At 35.1% G+C, this 11,793-nt stretch overlaps 1 protein-coding gene across 1 annotated transcript in view; it reads right to left on the bottom strand.

The window, feature by feature from the left end:
- Window positions 1-5,758: 5,758 nt before the first annotated feature.
- LOC120071918 (FIP1[V]-like protein) overlaps window positions 5,759-11,793 on the bottom strand; it is a 17,052-nt gene continuing 11,017 nt past the window's right edge. Inside the window, exons 6-9 of the mRNA XM_039024342.1 lie at window positions 10,650-10,751; window positions 10,193-10,539; window positions 7,659-9,318; window positions 5,759-6,894 (exon numbers count right to left, since the gene is read on the bottom strand). Coding sequence (XP_038880270.1) covers window positions 6,337-6,894; window positions 7,659-9,318; window positions 10,193-10,539; window positions 10,650-10,751 — 2,667 coding nt within the window. The 3' untranslated portion in view covers window positions 5,759-6,336. The remainder of the gene's footprint in view (window positions 6,895-7,658; window positions 9,319-10,192; window positions 10,540-10,649; window positions 10,752-11,793) is intronic.

The following is an 11,793-nucleotide window of genomic DNA, read 5'->3' as shown; positions in this document are numbered from 1 at the left end:
GTAAGTGTAAATTGATTGTTATTTATTTTAAGTTTCATTTGTGAAAGTTGGAGAATATACTTCCTTCTCATACCAGATTGACAAATAACATTTCGGGTAGTTTTTTCCTTGTTTGGGGGCTAATTAGTTGAACTAAGTTTTCTATTTTTATACAATGCACAAGTCATGGATGATGAAAAATAGGATGTCTAGCGAATATGAGTAAGAGTGGAAAAGTTCATTGAATTTGGTTTACACTATAGCAATGGTTCCAATACAATTAGATGTCCATGTTTGAAATGTGGGAATCGTGTATCCAACGATGTTGCAATAGTTAGATATCACTTGTATGTCAATGGAATAGATCAAAGTTATAAGGTATGGTTTTGGCATGGAGAAGATTTGACCATAGAGAATGTTAACAATGGATTAGAGAATGATGTGACTGAAAATTAGGAAGAATATGGTGATTCATTTAATGTATTTGACATAATGCAATCTGCTCGTGAACAATTTTCTGATGTACCCAATAGGTTTGACACTATGTTTAATGATGTTAAGAAGCCTTTATACCCTGGATGTAAAAAATTCACAAGGTTATCCATATCGGCCCTTGTAAGATTGTACAATTTAAAGGCTAGGTTTGGATGGAGTAATAACTTTTCAAAATTGTTGTTCATAATTAATGATTTCCTACTTGAAAAATAATGAAATGTAAACTTCCATGTATGAAGCGAAAAAAACGTTATATGCCTTAGGGTTAGTTACCAAAAAATAGATGCATGTCCAAATAATTGCTGTTTGTATATGAAAAAGTATGCAAACATCACTAAATGTCCTAAGTGTAATTTATCAAGATGGAAGATACTTAAGAACTCAGCTGAAGAGATAAAAGGAGTAGTTGCTAAACAATTGTGGTACTTCCCTATAGTTCCAAGGTTCATAAGGATGTTTAAGAGCTCTAAACATGCAAAGAATTTGTGTTGGCATGCAACCAATAGGAAAAAAGACAGTATTATACGATACCCAGTTGATTCTCCATCTTGGAGGTTTATAGATCACTTATGGCCAACTTTTGATTCATAATCGAGAAATCTTCATTTAGGTTTGTCCACCGATGGAGTGAATCTGTATGGATATTTATCGACTAACTACAATTGTTAGCCAGTGATTACTCCAATATACAATCTTCCACCATGGTTCCTTATATTTTGGGGTATGTTGTGTAGAAATTGAGCATGCATAGTTTAGTATCATTAGTCTAATAGTCTCTATGTTTATTTGAACATATAGAAATCGCTGGAGTTTGGTTGTTGTTGATTATACAAAAGGCGTTGTATTCTGGATGGACCCTTTGAAAAATTGTATCCATGAGGATGTTATGGATGTAGTTAGAATGTATGTGATACTTACTATACCATTTAACATATAATGACTAACTATTTTATGTCAATAGTTAAAAACTTTTTCATTCCATGTATGCATCCGCAGGTCCTTCAACATCTCAAAAAAGAAAAAGCCAAGTTGGAAGGTCGTCAAGGTAGGTGTAATGACAATGCAAGTGACAAGTTAGTTCATAAAAACCTTATTTACCATATCTATGTTTCTTATGTTTTATGCACAGTGTCCTAAACAATTGGGCGTGGTTGAATGTGGTTATTATGTCATGTGGTTTATGTGTGATATAATACTGTCCAAGACCACTTCAATTGTAGACATAGTATGCACTGTAAAACTTCAAACAAATTGAACTAGAAATTTAGTGTCAAAAATTAAGATCCACTTTCTTGTATACAGATGAAAGGTGCATCATCTACTTATACATAAGATGACATTGACTATGTGCGATCTGAATGGACTGAGTTTGTAGGATCGCACATATTTTTTTGCATGATATGTGGTACTTGGTGTTTTTTGTTGCTTTTGGACTGCATTTTTTTGTAAATGATTTTTTGGAGAAGAAATACATGTACATTTACACAGTAGGGAGAAATAAGACCAACAAAGTGGTGAGTTTAGTGCTTGAATGACATATAAAAACACTTAGATTGCTATATATGTAGACTAATTTGAGTATTGACTTTTTATTCTAGGAAGAATTTGTGATGAATATCCAAAGAAATGTATAGGTTGACGGGATCTCTTTTGTCATTTTTTGGCAATTTATTGGTACTCAATAGGTACGTGCTTGTTTTTTGTTGGGGTTGATTCCCTAAATCTCGTAGGGTCCTATAGTTTGTAAATGTTTTTTTAACAAACTCACTATTTATTTAATAAAATATATGATATTTTATTCCATATTTTAGTTGCATTAACCACAAACTAATAAACTAACATCCAATGTTATCTTGTAGCTTAAACATGTATGTAGAGACATACGGGTGGATTATGTTGACCTAAATGGTCTGTAGTGGATGGATAAGGTTGGGTACCATGCTGGTGACACTACTAGTATGGCATGTTTTGTAGGTGTTACAATTGTTGTAAAGTGCTGCAAATGATTTGATCCTGATCATTCATGTATAGACATGTGAGCGGGATATTCTATACAAAGGAGTTTATGTAAGATTGAATCATGAAATGTTTAGTCTCATTATATAATGTCGTTCATAATAGAGACTTACATTTCACTAGGATGACCATAGGTAACATGACCTGAGTCCTTAGTGAGTTGTGAACTTCTGCTTATGAGGGCGATCCTTTGATTTGTATGGGTGAGAATGGCCAGATCGCCGATTCAATAAGCTTACCATTTTGGGGATTCGTCTGACTGGGGAGCGAGGTCGAGGTAAGTATATAAATTGCTCCCTTAAGGGCTAATTCCGGGACTTTAACAATATGGCACCACACTCTCTTCTGGGCCGGGAGGAGTTTAGTCATAGTTGGACTATGATCAATTGTTCATTAGAGAGATCAGTGGTACTTAAGAAGTTAGATGTAACTACAGGAGCAAAACGATAATTTTGGCCCAGCTGTACTAACGAGCAATTTGTGAAGGGTCATCAAACTATTGATTGGTTATACCTAATGAACACAATAATATATCTGTAGTGAGAAGAGTGCAGCTGTCGATCTTTAGTGGAGTGCCTGACAGTTAACAGATGATGAATAATTTAATTAAAGAGTTTGATTAATTATTCATGTACTGTTAGAGCTTCAAGCTACAGGTCCATGAGGTCCCCTTGGTAGCTCAATAGGATTAAATGAGAATCAGTTTTTGGATTAATTTGAATTGTTCAAATTAATGAGGGATTTAATTATATATATGATATAATTAACTTATTCTAATTATATATGATATAATTATTATAATGTATTTGATACATTATAGCATTTGCGAGAGGAAATAAATATTTGAATAAGATTCAAATATTAATTATATGAATTAGATTCATAATTGTTAAATTTAATATAAATGTGATTTATGTTAAACGTTATATGAGAGAGAAAAGAATCTATAGGTTATATTGTATATGAAATATTAAAACCATATGTTATAAGTTATGAGAGAGAAAAGAATCTATAGGTTATATTTGTATATGAAATATTAAAACCATATGTTATAAGTTATATTTGATATAACATGTAGTTTAATATATATATTATGATACGTTAGTTATCATATATATAATATTAATTTTTTATAGTAAAATTAATTTTATTATTTTATTCATTAAAATTAATTTATTTGAATTTAGGAGGGAGTTACAATTCTCTCCCCTCCTTTTTCTCTCCACCTATATTTGACATTTTGAAAGGAGAGATTCTGCTTCTTCACTAATGTAAGAGACAGAAACGTCCTGTGAGAGAGTTGTGCTTAGAGATCAATCACAATTCCTCTTCCTCCTCTCTACTCTCAATTCATTCCCTCATTCCAAAATAGTTAGAGCCCACCACTCCCGAATTCTCTACCTGAAAATACCAAGGTCGTCATCGTGGTAGTGTCCGTTTCTAGTTTGAGGGATTCTTGAAGATCTGTCTTCAAAGGTAAAGGTTTCTAAAACCTCTTTTTTTAAAGCATGTTGTAATTTATGTAAATGCATAATTTGTGCTTTCTTTTATGTAAAAATTTCATTGTATAACCCCCCTCCCCAAAGAAAATAATAATAATAAGGAAAAAAGGGATGCTATTTGTTGTCTAGTAATATGTGTTTACTACCGTTTTGGAACATTTTGTTGAATATTGTTATGATTGTTGACAAGGATGAATTGCGAGTATAGGTTATTATATCAATGTTGTATAAGTAAAACATTTACCCAATTGGATTATGGGTGTTCATATTTGTGGATATAGGTTATGAACTCTATATTTTGGGCAAGATCAATGTGTTGGAAAAATTGTTAACATTGGAAAGGTAAAACCTTTTTATATTGTTATTATCGTCGTCAATATTGATGGGTAGAGTTAAACTCTAAAATGATTTTTTATTTTCTTAACAGGTTTTGTATGAATTTATTGGAGGAAAAAAAACTATGGAGCATTGATATATTTATATGATTTTTTGTAGAGTTAGTAGCTCAACTTTGATTGAAATGTAATTTGATGTGGCCTGTTGTAAAACCTTTATTAATGGTTATTAGTTGATCTTTTATATAAAAAATATTATCAACTTTATGCTTATTTTCTATATATATGAAAGTATTTTATATTTGTGTTCCTGGAGTTGAAAAACCTTAATTCATTATGGAAATCTTATATGTAATAACAAGGTTCACAAAAATAACAATTATCAAAAAATGCATCTTAATGACACAAAAGTGTAAAAATGTTAAATTTCGTGACAGGTAAAATATATCATGATATAATATTTTTTGACATACAAAATTCGTCCAGATTCAGATTTCAATGACACTAAAAATGTCATGGTCTATTTATTCTTGACAAGGAAAAAATGTCACTATATATTCCTTTTTGACATTTTATAACTTTGATCATTACCTAAAATCCTACATAAATTAGCTAATTTTGAGACAATTGATGACAATGATAATATGTCATATTAAACTTGACAATGACAGTTTATCATTGTCAGTAATCGTTCATTGACAATTATATGTTGTTATTTAAAGCTCAATTATGACATTTTTTGAAAACTTTCATCGAACATCATATCTTTACAGGGGATACCATAACGGAAAATAATCGTCATTAATTTTAAATATAGCAATTTTTAAATGTCGTGGTATCACAATTTTCTTGTAGTGTTAACTACCAACGAGGTCCTCATTAAGTACAGAGGACACCTAAATAGGATAAATAGAATCCCAAGCCTCTCTAACAACCTCCTCGAGGTAGGAGCCCTAGAACCAAAAGTGAACAACTATATCCCACCCGAGGGGTGACAAAATTAAATTCATAGAAGTTGAATAAAATCAACAAATCAATAGCAGGGGCTAAATTTGAAAATTATTAAAAATATATTAAGATAGAATGAAAATCAAAATATAAGAATAGTATTTTAACCTAAAATAAATGTATAATAAATTAATATTTATTATAACTCCTACTTGATGATTCAAGTAAAAAAAGGATTCCAACAACTTTGAGTTGATAGACTTGAAAAGTTAATAATACTAATAATGGATACCATAATATAATTATAAGACTAGTTATGTCGTTTTTTTTAAATCAATTCAATAAGTTGAGGTAGAGGGATTCGAACTTTAAATCAAGGTGTGTATCCATATATTTGTGCATAGGGGACAACAATAACAGTAACAAGAAAATGCAAGTGTGTAAAAGAATCAACAACAATAACAGTAACAAGAAAATGGAATATTGGGGCAAAATGGGATCTATCTCATTCATTTATGTCAAAGTGGTTAACTTTGAGAATGAGCAAACACTGAAGGGGGAGAAGGGGAAAAAAGATACATTTTTCTAAAATGTACCTCATGGTCACTATAATGTTAGTAGCAAACTGAGTATAGCACATTTCTACGACTAAGATGTCCTAAAACAAACATTTCGATGTTCCTCAGTCGAATGCTTTCCTTCGAATTCGTAGGCAACAATCATAGTGTGTCTAAATGCATTCTAAGCCGCTTTCAGTAATCAATTCAATGTTACATCTCTTGCTAGTAGTATATACAAATACTATAAAAAAGTTGCTCCCTGAAGATGATAATATGGTTACAAAATAATATATATTGACTAAAAGAGAGAGAGGAGGCCTTCTCATTGGTACCACCCTCATACAGAAGCCACTCCTGTTAGAAGGCATTGCATTCTCAATGGATCAGAGCAGCGCAGGGCTGGGTGAAATGGACAAGGCCTTTTGTCATGGAGCTTCCCTTGAAAGAAAGAAACGCCACACATTACAACCAAATAGGATTTTTTTTTTTTTTTTCCAATCATTAACTACTAATCCACCTTCGTTTCCGAGCAGGTCGTTCTGGTTTAATCTCTGAATCTGCAGGAGCCTCACTTTTAGAAGATGGCAGTGCTTCACTCTCCATCCTTTTTATCACCAAAGCCTCTTTCTCACTTGGCATAGGAAGCTTGAAACGCTCGCTTCTCTTCTTCAACTTTTCGACTGTGTCCATATGTCTATCCTCCAATACTTTTGTATCAGAAATGCCACCCTTCGACTCCAGATCACCACTGTCTTTCTTTTCAGCCAAATGGTGATTGTCGATGGTCTCTGATGCCTTCACAGAGTCATCTGGATGTTTGTTGGCTTCTGAAGATCCTCCATTGTTATTCTCAATTTCTTTAGACAGTAATGAGGACGATGACTTGCTGTTGATATTGAAATCTCTCTCTTTGTGACTCGTCCAACGTTCTAATTTCGAGCGCCCTCGCCTTGAATCTTGCTGCTCATCATCTGTGGAAGCATCATCGGTATGTTTTCTGGACCCATGGTGGTGAACTGAATGCTCCGGATCCCCATGATCATCAGAGCCTTTCAAGATCTAGCGAATCAAAAAAAATTAAATAAATGAAATAAGAAAAGGTCCATAATGAAAACAGAAAAGTTACATCACAAGGAAATCTCGCCACCCAGACCAATAATGAAACTCAACCACCCGGCTAAAACAAAAGGTGAGCTGATTTTCTGTAACTAAAGAAACAATTAGGGAAGAGCCGTGCAAAAGAATTTTAAGAAGATAATCGTTAACTTACTAGGCACAAACTTGAAACTTAAAGATCATAGACTTGTAGTCCTTCACTTATGTATCAATCAAATTCGTATATATAACAATACAAACTAGCAAAGGAAAAGGAAAAGGAACAGATAACAATTACAAGGGGATGTCCCTACTCAAATCAACGAGACTGTAATAAAATGATAGAAATCCAATAAAATCCAACCACAAATAGAACTTCCAAAACAAAGTAATGAGCAGAGTATTCAAGCCAGCTCTTCCGTCAAGTTCACATGCATTGATGAAATACATCTAGACAAGAAACAGATTGATTAAACCACCCCAACCTACCCACACCCACCTGGGGGTGGAATCCCCTCAGTCAGGCCTAATTTCACAATTACTCTTCTGCTTACAAATCAATTTCAAATAAAGCTTATCAGAAAAGGGGAGAGATAGAGCCAAGACATTTAGGAATCCCCACCATGTCGAATCCATTAATGTTTAATGAAAAACCTTGCAATTTCAATTTCTCAAATAAGAGGTAGTATTTCCATTTCTATAGAACAAACCAATAAAAGGAAACATACCATCTGCTGACTCCTATAATTGTTTTGGTTTTCTTGGCTTTTCTTGGAAGGACCCAAGGCATTGTGGTCACTGCCATCTACTTCCCTGTTCTTCATCTTGCTCTCTTTGTGCCTCTTATCGTGTATTCTCTGATTATCAAAAGCATTAGCAGCATGTCTTTCACTACTAGACTTTTCCAGCCTAGATCTTCTGTCCTCAGTACTAGGTGGATTTCGCCGTGAATAAGCATCCTCACGCCCTCGACGAGAACTTTCCTCCTCTATTCTATCCCTCCTCTTATTTTGTTCACTGTGACGCACATCTTTTCCAGGGTACTCCTTTTCAGAAACTTTGTTTTCATCCTTCATCCTAACATGGCTCCCCCATGCTCTCTCTTCTGCTCCATGCCCACCCCTGATAGAGCCCCTTCCCTCATCTCTATCCCGCTTTGGTAGATTTTCCTCGCGAGATTGTTTTGGTCTATGCCAATCCTCCTTATCCCTCGGCCTATCACTCCTTTCTCTTTGCAGCCACTCCTCTTTGTGCCCTACAGAGTGGTGATCACCAACGTTATCTCTGACTCTCAGTAGCTCATCTCTCTTTTGCGGTTCAAAGACTTCATCTCTTTCCCGTTTACGGTGGCTTTTACTCTCTCTCTTACCATGCAAGATTTCCTCCTTGTCTACATGTTCTCGCCTCAGATGTTCTTCATCTTTCCTTTTCTTGTTATAATAGCTATCCACATTTTCATATCTACTCTTCAAACTGTCATCTCTTTCCCTATGTCTTGAGCTAGCACCTTTATCATAATGAGCCCTATAGCTTCCATTATCTAACTTTTTAGTTAGATGGCGGTCGTCTTTATCACTTCTCTCAATTTCACGAATTTTGCTCCTGTGCTTAGATCCCGTCTCATCATCATATTCCCTCTTTCTTGTTTCTTCAGTTCTTGTTTTTCTGTAATAAGGATCATCGTCTCTTCTTTGCCAAGTAGCTTCAGCATTACCCCTCTCCTTTCGCCTATCAAAACCATCAGTTTTCAATGGGTGCTGATGAGTTAAGCTAGGATCCCAATCTCTGTATGCATAAGCATCCTTCCTCCCCTTGACATCCATTCGGTTCCTTTCATCTTGTTTGTCATCGCTATCTCTTCTTCGAAAATTCTGTTCACTTTCATCGATGTACTTCTTGACACTCCCCATGCTTGACGAGCGTCTATTTTGAAATACTTCCTCCTCGACCCCATCCTGCCATTTCTGATAATCCCTGCTGCTCCCGGATCTTGTTTTTCTATTTTCACTACTTGCAGCCTTTGAGTCTTCATCGTCATCTTCTTTGAGCATAAGTGGTTCAACTATGGGACCCAATTTCTCATTATTTTCCATTTCCTCATCATCTCTCTCATTTCTATTAGTGTTGCTGGTTGAAATGAAATTCACATTCTCCTGATCTATTTCAGAATTCCTGTCAGCCTCAATGAGCTCATCATGTTCAGCATCCTTGTCTTCAGCACTAGACTCCTGGGTAGCCTCAACCATTGCAGGAGATGACATTTGTGGACTGCGTTTATCATCCATACTTCCAACAGATCCTTCCTCCCGACTGTCAGAAGATTTTCTATCTTGTAAGTTCTGTCTTGGGGAATGAGGGGACTTGTTATATGTTCTATCTTGTGACCGTCTGTATTGAAAAAAGAGGAGAAACAAGAAATTCAATCAGACATGTCAATGTTGAGCCACAAAATGCAAAGAAAAAGGAAAGATCAAGACTTTAAAGCCCTATTTGGTAAGCATTTGAGCTTTGGTTTTAAATTTTGAAAATTAAGCTTATAAACACCACTTCCATCTATTGATTTCTATGTTTTGTTGTCTATATTTTAGGTATTTTCAAAATCCAAGCCAAAAAGTAGTTTTAGTTTCTGTTTTTGGAATTTGGTTAGAAATTCAACTTTATACCCAGAAAATATAAAAGCTATGATAAAGAAATTGAGAATGGAAAAAAAAAAAAAACAAGCATAATTTTCAAAAACCAAATGGCTACTAGATGAGCCTGAATCATTTTGATAGAGACTTCAACAAAAACATGGAAAAACTGACCCAGTTTTGCTTTGAGCTCCTTCAACAAACGCATAGAAAATTGAATCAATTTTTCTTTGAGCTTTACTGCAATAAACTTGATTTTTTATTTTTATTATTATTATTATTAAGAAACCGAACTTTCCTAGAGTAAAAAAATAAAACAATATACAAGTGCATAAAGAAGCCCACAAAACTGTTTATTATATGAACAATGATCTTGAATAGAACTGCTTGACAATCAGTAATGCAAAATGGCATATACTGCAACCTAAAAGCACTCCAACTTGGAAATTCATATAATCCAAGATCTGATAAGATGAGACATGCATCGAGTGTGCCTAACTCAAAACATATGTCAAACATTCTGAGTAGTAAACTATGATGAAAGGACAGACCTCCTTAAGTAGTGTGTGTGACATATAATCAGTCGGTGTGACGTTATGTTGAACAATTAATGTTTGACAAACGATTCCTACCTTTCTTCACTAATACCCAAATTCTGAGCAGGGTAAGCAGGGGTATCGCCTCTAGATGCAGTCTGGTGTCCTGGTCCTTCTAAAGGGAAAGGCAAATTCACATCTTCACGTATGTTGTCAGAAGCAGAATTCGTTGATGTTTTTCTTCTTCCAGCCTTTTCCAGCAGTTCACTATTATGAGTTTCTGAAAAATGGTCAGGATATTCAGTCTCACTGTCCATTTGTGCATTGTCATCATCAGCTTCATGGACTTCTTTAAAATCCTTTCCTGACATATCATCATTCTGTTCGTTCGGGGTGCAATTTCCTGTGGACGAATTATCATCCAAGGAGTCCTGCAAAACAATCTATAGTACCAAATGCCTGAAGTTAATTTTTTATTGGGATATAGGATTAATATTAGTTTGCACTTGTAAGGCGATAGTCATTTTGCTTAATGACAGGATTAATGAAATACCTCGATTATAGCATCAGAGTCACGAATTCTGGGAGGCCTGGTGTCAATTGAGGGTAGACGCTCACCATAACCACCTTCCACTTGTATTGCTCTGCCAGCAGGCTGGGAAGGAAAATTTTAACCATTGAGCTTCATTGTTAGAACAATGTAGAGACTAAACTACACCCCACAACATACAATTCCATGAAAGCAATAAACCTTATTGCAAGAGAAAAATGCAAGGGAGGTGTGGCATGGACAGAAGAAAAAAATCTAGAAAATAAAATAAATAAAAGACAATCGTATTGATAGAGGAAACGATTTACAGTTCACAATCATCCATTCAACAGGAATTTCTCCCAACAAAACTAAGCTACTATATATGTATGGACTATAAAGCACCGACACTCCTAAGATGGCCAAGTGTCAGTGTCGGACACGTGTCCGACACCGACACGCCAGCTAGCGTGTCGAATATTTTATTATTTTTTTAAATTTCCGACATGGCGGGGACACGGGTAGGACACGGTTGGAACACTTCTAGGACACGGCACTGCAAAATTAAAAAGAAAAAACAATGAAAGCTTTATAAAACTAAAGTTAGCAGACCAAAAGCATCAGCCCAAGCCCAAAACTTCTAGGTTTTTGTGTTTTTTATTTTAATTTCTCAAAATATATTATTCCTTTCCACTTTTCTTTTCTTCAAAATATAAAAACTCCCCGAGTCCCCACGCCCAAAACGCCACACCTCCACGCCCACTCGATCGATGGCCGGCCACACCTCCATGCCCAAAACTCCACGCCGGCCACACCTCCACATTGGACCATTAGTCATCTTATCTATGGTTGTGGTTGTATCTTGTATGGTTGTTAATGGTGTTTTTAAATAGAATATTTCTCAATATGTTTATTTCACGACATATATTTAATTTTTTAATAAAAGAAAATAACGTGTCCCCGACGTGTCGTGTCTTACTTTTATGAAAATTGGCGTGTCGCCGTGTCGCCGTGTCGGTGTCCGTGCTTCTTAGTATATGGATATGTGTGTTTGCACAGTGAGAGAGCCCAACAAAACTAAGCTACTTGCCACCTTTCCCTCGTTTCAATCCCAAACAACCATATATACTAACACTGCACTCACACAACCCCCCCACCCCACCAAAAA

The sequence above is a fragment of the Benincasa hispida genome, chromosome 2 (genome assembly GCF_009727055.1).
Source record: "Benincasa hispida cultivar B227 chromosome 2, ASM972705v1, whole genome shotgun sequence".
Lineage (NCBI taxonomy): Eukaryota > Viridiplantae > Streptophyta > Magnoliopsida > Cucurbitales > Cucurbitaceae > Benincasa > Benincasa hispida.
The sequence above is the reverse complement of the archived record's forward strand: the minus strand, read 5'-3'. Positions and strand labels throughout refer to the sequence as shown.